The 15,635-nt window shown below is 33.5% G+C and overlaps 1 protein-coding gene across 1 annotated transcript; it reads left to right on the forward strand.

The window, feature by feature from the left end:
* Positions 1-2,512: 2,512 nt before the first annotated feature.
* LOC108906986 (lysosomal acid phosphatase) lies at positions 2,513-9,867 on the forward strand. Its single transcript, XM_018710439.1, has 3 exons — positions 2,513-2,662; positions 2,757-2,855; positions 8,860-9,867. Exons 1-3 carry the CDS (start codon positions 2,564-2,566, stop codon positions 9,775-9,777), a joined length of 1,116 nt encoding a protein of 371 aa, XP_018565955.1. The 5' UTR covers positions 2,513-2,563; the 3' UTR covers positions 9,778-9,867.
* Positions 9,868-15,635: the final 5,768 nt, after the last annotated feature.

Here is a 15,635-nt window from a genome sequence, read left to right on the forward strand (position 1 = left end):
AGGGCCACCTTAGCAAAGCGCATCCCAGGCTGCATAGCCGCACTACCCTACCCAACCATACCACACATAAACATGACACTACCCCCGGGGTTTACACAGACGAGCCGGCGAAGCAAGAAGAGCGCCAGAAGAAAGGGCCCTAGCCGGCGGGGCCCAGCCAGGACAAAAGGAGGTCCCACAAAGCGCCTACACCGGCCGCATTTGCGGTCGGGGTAGACGACGGATGGGGCCCACCTACGAAGGCTGTCCAGGCCTACACGAGATGAGGCAGGATAAAGAGGGGTAATCCCCCTCGATCCCAAATCATTGAGGCCAATTTCTAGCCATGGAATAATGGCAGTTTATGTTGGAACAGCTATAATGCACAGAAAGTCGGTTTTGGCTCCATCCATAGTATCCTATCAAATCTATGTGTAAAGTACGTAGCTCTTGGCAAGGCATACGCCTGTCAGGATACCGCTCACGGAAGGTATCATGCATTTTCTGCATTCCCCATAAATTAGGATCATATCCAACTTTTCCTGATTTGTAAAATCGTTGTTATTAATTTTGAATATGTATCAATTTTATTCGCAGCAACTTATTAATACAAATTTTAATAACACTTCATGAACTGTCAAAGTAAACAATCAAATTTATTCAAATAATTGCAAAACCTGCTTTAGTTTTTGTAAATCGCTTTGATTTATGTACAATCCCAATTTTGGAAACATTTAAAATGGAATTTACTTCTGTTTTAAAGTCTAAATACAAAGTGTAATACTTCACGAAAAAGGGAATTTTTTGTAGAATTCAAATTGTAAGCAGAATATACAGGATATCACTTAAAATAAAAAAGTTACGGTCGTTTCCAGTTAAACCGGAAGTGAAACAATTTTAATATTAGGCTCAATTTAAAGGGGTTTAGGTATATTTCAGATGCCCCAAATCTCAAATTTATAGTAATGGAAATATGCCATTGGAACAATACAACTGAGACACCTAATGTAAAGGACCCCGCACAAATCTTATGGAAATTGGGTCCCGGTCAAATTCGCTGAATTTTTGATATGTGTTAGAGTTCATCATACTGGTCAATTGTCTCAATGGCCACAAAGCTCAAAAATGGATAGTTTGGCCGGTACAGAGCTTTAAAGCTCCGAATATCCTCCACGGATTTATGTATATGCGCAGTGTGTATAGACTTTTGAAATAGCCTATTTCATTTTTTTTATTATCTAGGTTTATATTTTTGAGGTTGCTGAATTCAGATCTGTTGTTAGATTTTCAAAATTGACAGTTGGCAGCTGTCAAATAGCTGTCAATGTGCTATAATAAAGCCAAAAACTTGTTTTTTTATGTTTTATCTTTCTTTTTTTTTAGTTCGATAAGTTCAAAGACGATATCAAATCAATAACAATGACTATCGGCAGCTGTCATTTAGCTGTCAACAATTCTTCAAAGTCCGGTAATAAAGTCAAAAAATTATTTTTTGTTTATAACTTCAAGTTTTTTAGATAAGTGAATATAAATATGATATAAAATTATGTAGTCATCAGCTTACAGCTGTCAACAAGCTGTCAACTAACTGTCAAAATGCAATAATAAAGTCAAAAAGTTACTTTTTTTAAAAAGCTTTAAGTTGCTTAGATCACTGAGTTCAAAAGTGATGTCATAAACTTATATCATGTTTGATTTCTTATCCACAAAGTTAAGCACAAAAAATAAGTTACTTGCTCTATTATTGCATTTTGACAGTTAGTTGACAGCTTGTTGACAGCTGTAAGCTGATGACTACATAATTTTATATCATATTTATATTCACTTATCTAAAAAACTTGAAGTTATAAACAAAAAATAATTTTTTGACTTTATTACCGGACTTTGAAGAATTGTTGACAGCTAAATGACAGCTGCCGATAGTCATTGTTATTGATTTGATATCGTCTTTGAACTTATCGAACTAAAAAAAAAAAAAAATAAATCATAAAAAAACAAGTTTCTGGCTTTATTATAGCAAATTGACAGCTAGTTGACAGCTGCCAACTGTCAATTTTGAAAATCTAACAACAGATCTGAATTCAGCAACCTCAAAAATATAAACCTAGATAATAAAAAAAATGAAATAGGCTATTTCAAAAGTCTATACACACTGCGCATATACATAAATCCGTGGAGGATATTCGGAGCTTTAAAGCTCTGTACCGGCCAAACTATCCATTTTTGAGCTTTGTGGCCATTGAGACAATTGACCAGTATGATGGGCTCTAACACATATCAAAAATTCAGCGAATTTGACCGGGACCCAATTTCCATAAGATTTGTGCGGGGTCCTTTCTGCAGTCTATTTTTAGACAAAGATTATGTGTGCACTAAATATTTCTTGTTTTAGAATGTCACCTTTTTGGCTTCTTGTTCAAATCAAGTTTATTGATACTACGATTACCCCACTCTTCTATTATTATCTGAATAAGGAAAAGCCAGTTTGAAGATTTTAATGAATTGATTATCTAAATACAAAAAAAGTGGGAACTTCACGCAATGTAATAGTTATAAGTGGTGTACATAGTTGACTGGGAAGGCCATGAATAAACTTATTCTAACAGTTTTACTTACGCTCGTACAATGCAACTATTTCGTCGCACCCACTGAAAAGTTAGATAAACTTCTGGCGGTAGCTGTGGTGAGTTGGAAGTGTAAAAATAATACATATTAAGTCGTTAGAAAATCATACTAGGACCTCATATGAACACCATCCAATATTTTCTTTCCTTTAGTATTTCAGACATGGGGACAGGTCACCAGCAAAATCATTTCCCACCGACCAGTTTTTTACATTGGACAATTTTCCAATGGGTTTCGGCCAACTGACCAATGTAAGTAAATATAGACTATGTGTATGTAGTTATTAGTTGGATATTAGAGTCGCGTTATCTGATATTTTTAACGTGCGTCAGAGTTATTATCTTAACAGCTCATTGACACCCGCATATGATATATAATTAAATAACAATTAAGTAATTAAAATTATATTATAAAATTCCGCGTATTAAATCTGGATAATTCTATTTTAGTAGTAGTATCTGGTGAAAAGTGAATAGCGTTTTTTAGAAGATGATTCCTAGGCCCATAAAGGGAACTATCGTGAGGCAGGAATTTCGAAGGAAATTTGAGAAATAAAATATTTAAATTGTACCCACCCTGGGATCTCAAAAAAAGTTGTATATTTATGTGCAAAATATACAGGGTGAGTCAGAAAAAATGGATTAATACTAAACTGGAGATACTAGACACCAAAATATTATGTTTGAGTTCATCATGCCTTATACGAATGTCGCTGGTTTAAGAAATACAGGGTGTTCAAGGTTTCAATTTTATGACTGAAAATTTAGGTAAATCAGAATATATTTTTTTTTATCTGTTGAGCTATGCTTAAAAAAAGTTAAAAATCTAAAAGAACGTTTAATTCTACATAAAAAATATAGTCTTGTTTTGGTCGTCGCCTAACTTTATCGGTTTCTGAGTTATTTGCATTTAAAAGTTTCAATGTATTTTGTGGTGATTTTCTTTCAGGCTTGCTATTTCTTTTCTAAGTAGGCTTGTGTCAATAAATCTTAACGTATTTTGCATGCGTGTGATTTATTATTCGTTCAAAATTATTAGCTAGTGATCTAAAAATGCCCTGGCATAATAATTTTTCCAACAGTGACATGCATGCAAGGTATGATTTGTGTTTTTGCCCAGGCCGAATTTAATGAACATGGGGCGGCCCGAAGATATGTGCAATTGTACCCAAATAGATTACCTAATTATAAACTATTCAGAAATCTTTACAATCGCTTAGGCGGATCTGCATCTTTGCGACCAAAAAGTAACCATGGTAATCCAAAATCTATCACAGTCGATGAAGAAGAGAAAATTTTACTACTCGTATTCGTCAGTTAAGTGCGGCAACGGGGGTAAGCCAATCGTCCATTTGTAGAATTTTGAAAAAAGAAATGCTCCATCCATGTGATTATACTCCGGTTCAGCAGTTATTGCCTCAAGATTTACCAGCTCGCCTACAATTTGTTCAGTTTATATAAAATATGCAAACGAAAAATCCAGATTTCCTCGATAAGATTTTATTTACTGATGGGGCGACATTTAATAGACGAGTTTTTTTCGTGGTTTTTGTTCAAAATACAGTCTAGCTGTATTGTTTACATTGTTTCTTACCCTTCGGTCAATTATTTGATTTTTCCGAACAGAAAGTGCATCTTCATTTCGTCGTAAGGTCGCCTCCATTCTTGTAAAGATTCTATGATCAGGAATGAGGCGCTCTGGATACCTTTCTCGATATAACTCTACAGTTCTTCTTTGTGACTCGCCGCAAATTAGCAACATCCCAGGTAGCACAATCGTGTGCAATTCTAATACAAGTTGTTTCAAGTTTACTTGAAATAGCCAAATTGTGTCAGATTGTTTTGTGTCTATTGCTGAAATTTATATCGTCTCTTATGCAAGATACTTTTACAATACTTGCACCAGACTCAACCAAAAGTACTCGAGTCCAAAGGGGTGAATTGGTATAAGTCAATAGTCGAGGCAATGAAGCACTAAAAAAGCCAAAAGTTCGGAATTTTTTCCATAAAGATGGATCGGAATGCGTTTTTTTTGCATTCTCTTCCAAAAATTTTTTGAAAAAAATGTGGCTCCTTTGTGTTTCTGACAAACCGGAAATTGCATTGCTGCAGCCAAAAATGCATTCAAAAAATGCATTTTTTGAGACGCCTTTTGGAAGATTTCAAAACTTTGTAAATAAGAGTCAGAACTGGCCCAAATCGGGTACTCGGGGGTTTTCGAGGTCGCTGATCACGATTATGAGGTTCAAATTGACCCCCCGAACACCTGGAGCTCAGGAACGCCGATGAACGTCATCTCCGTGGGGCTCTCCCAAAATTCAAGCGGAGAAAGAGAGAAACTCAGCGCCCGGGGGTTTCTTGGGTCGCTGAATTCAAATGTGGCATCGGCGAACACCCCCCGGACACCTGGTGCGCCCGAACCTGGACGTGGACGTCATCTCCTAGAATTTTCCTAACAAGATCGCCAAAAATAACTCAAAAATCATCGTAACCCGCGGCCAGTAGACCGTAGATTAGCTATACTTGTATGGAGGATTGGCACCCTCTGTGCAGGTATGGTAGGGTGGAAGAATGTTGGCTTGGGTCAATGTGAGAGATTGACACCGGTTGTCATTTGACCGCCCCCCTAATTAATGAAGTTTTCCAGGTTTCTCTCATTCCTACACTGAATGGTGGTTAGGGCCTACCAACTTAAGTCGTTCCTGGGCGCAAATGCGGCCTGCTTAATAATAATATGCCGCCTCCTCTCTCGCACATGTCTCCGACTTCTGGGCTAATTCTCGTAGTTAGAATGAGGAGTAGAGATATTATTATTATTGTTATTATTAACATTCAATTATTTTCCAACGACTACTTGATCCTTCCATCGTTAATGTGATTTTTACGTGATATTTCTTTTCAGACTCTTTAGGACGATATTGCTTATACTTTTAAACGGGAAGTAATACAGAAAAATTTCTCCAATACAAAAAAAGAGCTTCTTAACAGGAATAATTGACGACGTCATTAGTCGTTTCTGTCAAATCCTAAAGATAATACTTTCGATTGAAAATGGAGCTTACCTCATCCCATTTAACACCACTTGTCCCAAAGGACCCCGCACAAATCTTATGGAAATTGGGTCCCGGTCAAATTCGCTGAATTTTTGATATGTGATAGAGTTCATCATACTGGTCAATTGTCTCAATGGCCACAAAGCTCAAAAATGGATAGTTTGGCCGGTACAGAGCTTTAAAGCTCCGAATATCCTCCACGGATTTATGTATATGCGCAGTGTGTATAGACTTTTGAAATAGCCTATTTCATTTTTTTTATTATCTAGGTTTATATTTTTGAGGTTGCTGAATTCAGATCTGTTGTTAGATTTTCAAAATTGACAGTTGGCAGCTGTCAAATAGCTGTCAATGTGCTATAATAAAGCCAAAAACTTGTTTTTTTATGTTTTATCTTTCTTTTTTTTTAGTTCGATAAGTTCAAAGACGATATCAAATCAATAACAATGACTATCGGCAGCTGTCATTTAGCTGTCAACAATTCTTCAAAGTCCGGTAATAAAGTCAAAAAATTATTTTTTGTTTATAACTTCAAGTTTTTTAGATAAGTGAATATAAATATGATATAAAATTATGTAGTCATCAGCTTACAGCTGTCAACAAGCTGTCAACTAACTGTCAAAATGCAATAATAAAGTCAAAAAGTTACTTTTTTTAAAAAGCTTTAAGTTGCTTAGATCACTGAGTTCAAAAGTGATGTCATAAACTTATATCATGTTTGATTTCTTATCCACAAAGTTAAGCACAAAAAATAAGTTACTTGCTCTATTATTGCATTTTGACAGTTAGTTGACAGCTTGTTGACAGCTGTAAGCTGATGACTACATAATTTTATATCATATTTATATTCACTTATCTAAAAAACTTGAAGTTATAAACAAAAAATAATTTTTTGACTTTATTACCGGACTTTGAAGAATTGTTGACAGCTAAATGACAGCTGCCGATAGTCATTGTTATTGATTTGATATCGTCTTTGAACTTATCGAACTAAAAAAAAAAAAAAATAAATCATAAAAAAACAAGTTTCTGGCTTTATTATAGCAAATTGACAGCTAGTTGACAGCTGCCAACTGTCAATTTTGAAAATCTAACAACAGATCTGAATTCAGCAACCTCAAAAATATAAACCTAGATAATAAAAAAAATGAAATAGGCTATTTCAAAAGTCTATACACACTGCGCATATACATAAATCCGTGGAGGATATTCGGAGCTTTAAAGCTCTGTACCGGCCAAACTATCCATTTTTGAGCTTTGTGGCCATTGAGACAATTGACCAGTATGATGAACTCTATCACATATCAAAAATTCAGCGAATTTGACCGGGACCCAATTTCCATAAGATTTGTGCGGGGTCCTTTTATTTAATTTTTTTGTTTCCTCACAGTAGACCCATACTATCGAGTTTGAGACACCCTATACAATTTAATACTATTGGCTCTTGTTGGTACTGCATAATTATTAGCAATGTAATGAAACTTGAATGAATACTTCCAATATAATTCCGCGAATTTTAGACCAGTGCTTAAGCCTTCAAAAATGGTAAAAATTGAAAAAAAATTATAGTAGGATGAAACCCATTGGAAGAGGAAGAGAATATAACAGAAATGAAAAGAAAAATAATTTACAGGCGATCTGAGGTCGGGAAGGGGAAGGGGGTGAGTTTTTAAGGGTAAAAAACGGTTTATCTTGATTTCCGGAAAAACTACAAGTCTTATGGAAAAAAGTTAAATGGCAAAGTTGTAGGTAATAAAAAGATCTACAACTTTTGTATTTACACTTTTTTCACATAACCTCAAAATTTATGTGAAAAATTCAAATAACCAAGTTTTTGGTTTTTTATTTTTATCTTTTACAAACAAATTTTTTTTTCACGAAATTTGGTGAAAACTTACCTATTTATGTCCCAAACACGCTGTAATTTTTTTGATTTGAAATATTTATTTTTTCACCTTATTTTTACTTAATATCGAAAAAGCACCCTAATTTTCAATCGAAAATTCTCACGTCAAAATATCTGCTTTTTTAAAAACGTCGGTGGGCTTTTTCTTCGTTGAAATCTCTACTTTCTGATGGTGTAAAAAAATATATACATTACTATGGTAAGTTTTCTCAGGAAATGCAAAGAAACGAACTAGAATCCGAAAATTTTTTTCTAATCATTATGTACAATTTTGAGCTATTTATTAAAATTTACACTTTAATTACTCGAAAAACGTAAGATTCCATGTTACATTGATAAACAAAAAAATTACAAGTCGAAATATACTATTATAATTAACAACCAAATAAGTTAATAAAGTTAATATTTAATAAGACATCTACAATATTTTGAGAAAGTTGTAGAATCTTCTTTCGTTTCTTTGCATTTCCTGAGAAAACTTACCATAGTAATGTATATTTTTTTTCACCATCAGAAAGTAGAGATTTCAACGAAGAAAAAGCCCACCGACGTTTTTAAAAAAGCAGATATTTTGACGTGAGAATTTTCGATTGAAAATTAGGGTGCTTTTTCGATATTAAGTAAAAATAAGGTGAAAAAATAAATATTTCAAATCAAAAAAATTACAGCGTGTTTGGGACATAAATAGGTAAGTTTTCACCAAATTTCGTGAAAAAAAAATTTTTTTGTAAAAGATAAAAATAAAAAACCAAAAACTTGGTTATTTGAATTTTTCACATAAATTTTGAGGTTATGTGAAAAAAGTGTAAATACAAAAGTTGTAGATCTTTTTATTACCTACAACTTTGCCATTTAACTTTTTTCCATAAGACTTGTAGTTTTTCCGGAAATCAAGGGAAACCGTTTTTTACCCTTAAAAACTCACCCCCTACCCCTTCCCGACCTCAGATCTCCCGTAAATTATTTTTCCTTTCATTTCTGTTATATTCTCTTTCTTTTCCAATGGGTTTCATCCTACTATAATTTTTTTTGGTTTCAAAAATTATCGACCCTGTTCTATTTAATGTTATTTCGATCAAATCTAACGGAATGTGATAAAAAACATGATTATGTTATTTATTTTAGAGGGTATTTTTGAAAGTGACGTTTTAATTTTAACATATGCCTACATTATCAATTTGAAAACTCCATAGTAGAACACGTTCTGTATATTCATCATAGTAACACTTCATATAGAAATTTTTATTTTTATTTCTTGAAAACGACCATTTACGTAAAATATATTTATAACTTTCAGAAGGGCATAAACCGCCATTACGAACTGGGCCAGTGGTTTAGGGACAGATATAGCACGTTCCTACCTGAGCAATACTCACCTAAAGACATCCTGGTCATGTCCACCGATGTAGATCGCACCCTGATGTCCGCCGCTGCCAATCTAGCCGGCCTTTACCCTCCACGGGGGTGGCAGGTGTGGAACAAGGATCTGCCCTGGAGGCCCACACCGATCCATACCGTCGCCAGAGCCGACGACAACGTCTTAGCCATGAAGAAGTCCTGTCCCAGATGGGACAAGTTGTATGACGAAAGCAAAAGCTCCGAGTTCTACCAACAGATCGATAAAGAACACGCCGAGCTCTACGAATACGTCTCTGAACAATCGGGATTGAACGTTACTAGTACCGATGAAATTAGGTTGATAAGGTCCATTTTCTACTGTTACAGGAACTTTAACGAGTCTTTTATACCGTCTTGGGCAGAGACATTAAACCAGACAGAGTTGGATTACTTGGCGGGGTTGACTTATGCGGGACGTACCGCCACTGGTGAAATGAAACGGTTAAGAGCGGGTCCATTCTTCAATTATCTTATTAGTTATTTCTACGACGTTTCGAATAACGTAGAAAACAAACCAAAATTTTTAATGTTTTCCTCGCATGACACTGAACTGGTGTCGGTACTGGACGCCATGGGTGTAAATGACATTTCTCCTGTTAGTTTCGCTGCTACGATAATATGGGAAGTGAAAGAAACAACGGAAGGTAGTAAATACGTGAATTTGTTTTATAGAAAAAGCGACGACGAGCTTTTGAATCTGACGGTGCCAGGGTGCGCGTTCGATTGTCAATTGGACGATTTCAAGGTCCTTTTGGAGCCAGTTACTGTTAACCCTGAAAAATGGGAAGAAGAATGCAACTCTGAAAATAGTAAATAGGAATGCAGTGTGTAATTGATTAAAAAAAGGAATTTATTAAATCTTTGACCATTTATTTTGTTATAATACATGTTATTAAAACGATTTTAGAAAAATAGACAATAAATTATACTTTACTTTACTTTACTTTACTCTTTATTTAAAGACCACATTACGTACAATAAAAGTACATTTGAAGTCACTGATAATATTAATGATTAATGGTTTGTGTTCGACCAGTTAAAATAACCTTGCACACTATAAAAGCATTTGTCCAATAGAAGGCTTTTACTCAAGTTATAAAATTGATTAAAACTTAAATTAGTGACATTTACATTTTTAAAACATTTGTCGAAGTGATTGTATAACTTAACATCTAACTTATTGATTTTTGTTGTGCGTATTCTAGAAAACGGTTCAACCAAAGTATCGGCATATCTGGTGTTACAGGAATGCATGTTAGAATGCTTTTGAATTTTGTCCAACCCACGATGTATGTGCAGTAACGATTGGAATATATAAATACATGGTAGTGGCATAATTTGAAATTTTTTAAATAGTGGTAGGCAATGTGAACCAAAAAGGGCACCCTCAATAATGCGAACAGCAGCCTTTTGCAAAACAAATAACTTATGCGCCACATTTGAATTACCCCATAGAGTGATACCATGGGATAAATGGCTATGTATAATTGCAAAATAAACCGTGCGCAATACTTTAGAAGGAAGCGACCGCCTCAATTGTCTCATACAAAATATTTGCGACGACAACTTAGAAGCAATATGATCTATCTGAGACGACCATTCCAATCTGGAGTCAAGAACCAACCCAAGAACTTTAACTTCTGATTTTGTAACCCTCTTGTCGGTACTAAATAAGATATTTTGGGTTTTGGATTCATTCAGTTTTAATTTATTCGAAGAAAACCAATTTTTAGAAAGTTGTAGACTGCTTAAACTGAAATCGTCGTCCCTTGTAATTAATGTAGTGTCATCCGCAAACATAATACAAAAGGCATCACCTACGGAGTAAGGTAAGTCATTAATATATAAGAGAAACAAAATGGGTCCCAGAACAGAACCCTGGGGAACTCCGTTCTCAACTTGCAGTAAGCCAGACTCAATTCCATTCAGACTTACATAATGTTGCCTGTTAGATAGGTACGAAGTAAACAAATTAAGCACATTTTCTCTGATTCCATAGTACTCTAATTTATGTATTAAAATTTTTGTGTTGACACAATCAAATGCTTTCGTGAGATCGCACATTATAGCATTTGAATTGATACCGATATCAAATCCCTCTACAATAGCTTCAATCATTGACAGTAATGCTTTGAGTGTAGATCTTTTCTTCCTGAAACCAAACTGGGAATCAGAGAAAATATGCTTGCTCTCGCAGTAACTGGTTAATCTCTGCTTTATAATTATTTCAAAAAGTTTGCTGATTACAGGGACAGTTGCAATCGGTCTATAATTATCCGGACGGAAGAAAAAGAGGGCTTTGGTGCCTTAATTAAAAAATCTCTCGGATTAATGAGTCTGTCATCAATTGATTGAGTAACTGTGTTACAAATATTAGAAAAATGTAAATTAAAATCATCGGATGAGATCAAATTAGATTTAAACACTGACTTTTTAGTTTTCCTTTCATTATCTACTATGTTCCATATTGTTTTTGTTTTATTAGTAGAATTGGAGATTTCATTTATGTAAGAATTTCGTTTTTCAGTTTTTATAGCTTTTCTATATGTCTTCTTGACATTACAGTATATTGCCCAGTTTTCAATTGTTTTTTCATTGTCATAAACAGCCCTAGCATATATTAACTCGCTGCGTAACTCTCGGAGCCTGTCATTGAACCATCTCAATCCATTCGATTTATTAGACACATATTTTAGAGGAAAATTTGTTTCTGCAATGTTGCGCAGGGTGTCTAAAAAAGTGTCAGCAAAGTCCGAACAGTTGAGAGTAAAAATATTGTCCCATTTTGTTTCCCTGACCTCACTCGCAAATAGACAAACCTTATTTCTGGAAATTATTCTAGTTTTAGTGGAACCTTTACAGGTAATATCAGATCATGTCTGTATATTAACAAAAACGCCGAGATGATCGGCTAAATTAGGATCGCATTTACCGGAAGTCAATCTGTAAGATTCGACATTAGTCATGATATTATCCAAACAGGAACTGCCACCTGCAGTAATTCTAGTAGGTTCTCTGATTATATGAGTAATTACATACATAGATAACTTTTTATTACAATTTTTTAAAATCAGTCAGTAAATTTTCCTAGATGTGGAAATCATGAATACGACGTGTATACCGCTGTGCAGTACTGGTTGGATACATTTGTCATTGCTAGAAATTGTGGAAGTTTATAAACGAATCTGTGAAATTATACAGGGTGTCCCACTAAGTTCGGCGAAGTACGATAATGAGCTTCCCCCACCCTTTGTGTCGAGAGATAGAACAAAATGTCAATAATAATAGTTATGTGCAATGAATCCGGCTGTTCATATTCGTACTATTTAATATACCTGTACGTGAATAGGAAACATTTCTGAGAAAAATTCAACTTTATGTTTTGGTAGTCTCCTAGCGGCCGAGCTACGAACTTGAAAACTATTTCCAGCGATTTCTTTTGGTCGATTTATTCATCAAAATTCTTTACCCGAAGTTCTAGGGCCTATACTTTCCTTAATATCGTACCTCGTCGAACTTAGTGGGACACCCTGTATATTAAAAACCCATTCGATGTCAAAATAGAACTAAACAATGGCTTCTTCTTTAATTTACAGGGTGAAAAATTTGTTAGAATTTCGATCATATTTTGGGAAGCATTTTGAGCTGATTTGTAAAGGGAGCTAGTTATTTTTTATATGCGGTGCAAATGTGATTTAAACTTTTTTACTCTTGTCAGTTCAAAATAAATATTTTTAACTTATTTTAGAAATAAGTTAAAGCCGTTTTACATTGACAATTTATTGTTCAATTAATTCATGAAGTCGCTTCATCAAGAATTTGGACAAGTGTAATGCACCAAATCTGCTGTCAAATAACTTCATGAATTTATTCATCAAGTTCTTGACGAATTATAGCTGTTTTACATTGACAATTTATTGATGAATAAATTGACGAAGTTTCTTCATGAACTTATCTAACTCTTGAATTGATTTACACCGTAGTAAACGAATTAATACTTCGATTTAATATAAAATGAATTACCTAAAAGTAAAACAGCGTTTTTATCTTGAAAACCTGGATTTTTTACTTCTTTCAAAATATGCCGATTTTGCTGAAAATTATGGAAAACTTTCTTGATTTAAGAGGGCTTTATAGCAAATAGGCAAGCAGCAATACATTTTTATAGATTTTATTACACAGTTTGTCAAAAAATTAATTAATGCGCAAATAACAGACTTTCCTCCATTCTGAAACAGATTTTCTATAAAATAGAATTAGTTTAAAATTGAAATAACTTTTTGGTGTAAAAAATTTGTAATTTGCCGCTTTTGAACAAGCGGCATCATAAATTACAATTTCTTTTACACCAAAAAGTAATTTGAGTTTCAAACTAAGTCCATTTTATAGAAAATCTGCGCTAGAATGGAGGAAAGTCTGTTATTTGTGCATTGATCCATATTTAGATAAACTGTGTAATAAAATCTATAAAAATGTATTGCTGGTTGCCTATTTGCTATAGAGCCCTCTTAACTGATCCACCTGCCAAGAGTGTGAAGATTATTTCAATAATTAGACTTGATAATAATATTTTGGATGGGTGTGAAAACACCAACCAGCATCCAAAATATTTGGATTATTTCTAAATTAATTTGTTTTTTTTTGTTCTTAATCTTACGTATCAAGCAATCGCTGCTTTCTCGAAAGAATTGTTGATTTTCATCTGTGTAGGTGTTACCTACTTTTATTCAAAACTGACCAAAATTTGAAATTTTCATCCTAAATAAACATAATTGATAAAAATTTTAACCCAATTAGTGTAATGATTTTTGACGTACCTACCAAAAAAATTACAAAGGTTTTTTTAATCTTTGTCATTCTGTATATTAAAAATTGATAATTTCCCATTGTTATAGAAACACCATATACATATTTGAATGTCGTTAGTAATATCGTAAAAAAATATCAGAATATTTCGATTAACAACCCTAAAGGCCTTCAAAAATTATTTTTGTTAATAAGTCCTCATATGTACATATATATTTATTTTCTCTGTAAGTATATTCTTATCATTTCCACTACTTGAAATTATATTTTTTATCACGTCTTTTTAAATAACTAATAATAATACGATGAAGGCTGATATTATATTTATTATCGATTAACCTGATTTAAAATCTGTTAATTATATTTAAATATTTTGATAAAATGAGAATCATTGCCACGCTCCTTATTATTGAACTTTTGTATCAATAAGAGATAGATGTGCAGTTCTGGATAGCTTCATTCGAAATGGCCTTTAAAGTCTGTGACGAATTTGCTTTGATGTCATCAATAGTCTGAAAATGATGTCCTTTCAGCACTGATTTTAATTTCAGAAATAAGAAAAATTTTTGTGAAGTATTGTCGTCAGGATCGTGCAATTGATTTTGGCGCGTATGGGTCTAATGATTCTTTGGTGTTGTTTGATATTATGCTTACTACTATTTCAACTCAGATTTATTTTGTTGGTAAAATTTGTATAGAATATAAAAACAAAACTACTTTTCACTTATTGTTTGATCCGTTAGCTTTAGAGCATGTTTATGATGATTGTAATAAAAATAAATATGGATATATTTGCAATGGTCAATCAATAACGAGAATTTCAATTTGAAAATGACTTTCCTGCAACCCTAGCATACAAAAATTATCACCTTTTTGACTTCCCTCGTATAAATATCAACTTAGCGACGCACTACTAGACTTACCTTAGTGCGTATGAGTTAAGAGGTTTAAAATTTACGTCGCTTTCGGAACATGTAATTCTCACTTGGGGTTTTGTTCTCCATTAGCGCGAATTTCAAAAAGTTCGATTATTTTCTGAACATGCCTCGTAGATTATAATAACGTCATGTAATAAACAACGGTAAGACATTAAATAAGTTACTATTTATGGTACAAACTGCTTTAGTATATTTTTCTCAAACCTCCAACGAATTAGTCTTCTTAGTATATTTTATAAAAAAGTTGTTCCAAATTATATGTTTATTCTAAATCACTTAAATTTCTAAAGCGCTTGCATGGCTTATTATCTAAATCCGTTACCATATTTCTAGAGTCGGTTCGGTCTAGTACCATTATTTCGATATTTAATCAAAAATTCAAGTGAAATCGTTATCTTTGGACTGACAAGTGCTCCACTATGTCTAGAAAAAGTACTTGAACATGCAATATATCACCAGATCGATGACTGGCTGTTTAATTAATGTACGAAATTTTTTCAAGTAGATTAAACTAAATTATCACCAATTTTAGTCAAATTATCATACAGATTGTTCTCAAACACTGTCGGAATTTATGTATATGTATATCGTTATTATCAATTGAAAAATTTCGGTTAAAAATAATTATGAATTAAAAACATTCTTGTCCAAAAAGATCAATCACGGGTTGGTTTCTATGAAAAAAACAAAAATTTTTCTTTAAGTCATAAAGAAATTAAGAAATATGGACCACCACATATGACAGTCATTGACGTTACCAAAACTGATTAATTTCCCACTATAGTAAATAGAATACAAATAAAGGAAATAGTAAAAACATTGTTTTTAAGGAGGTAAGTGGATTTTACCGTAGAAGTGGAAGTTGCTATGGACAACGGAAGGTTAGTGAGGTAACTTACCTCCCTAGGGAAAAAAGCGATTTCGAGTTATA

The sequence above is a fragment of the Anoplophora glabripennis genome, unplaced genomic scaffold, assembly GCF_000390285.2.
Source record: "Anoplophora glabripennis isolate ALB-LARVAE unplaced genomic scaffold, Agla_2.0 scaffold317, whole genome shotgun sequence".
In the NCBI taxonomy this organism is placed as follows: domain Eukaryota; kingdom Metazoa; phylum Arthropoda; class Insecta; order Coleoptera; family Cerambycidae; genus Anoplophora; species Anoplophora glabripennis.

Coding starts and splice junctions, on each gene's coding strand:
- LOC108906986 (XM_018710439.1), top strand. CDS start 2,564: ATGAATAAACTTATTCTAACAGTTTTACTTACGCTCGTACAATGCAAC. Junction 2,663..2,756: donor AACTTCTGGCGGTAGCTGTG/GTGAGTTGGAAG, acceptor TCTTTCCTTTAG/TATTTCAGACATGGGGACAG. Junction 2,856..8,859: donor GTTTCGGCCAACTGACCAAT/GTAAGTAAATAT, acceptor TATAACTTTCAG/AAGGGCATAAACCGCCATTA.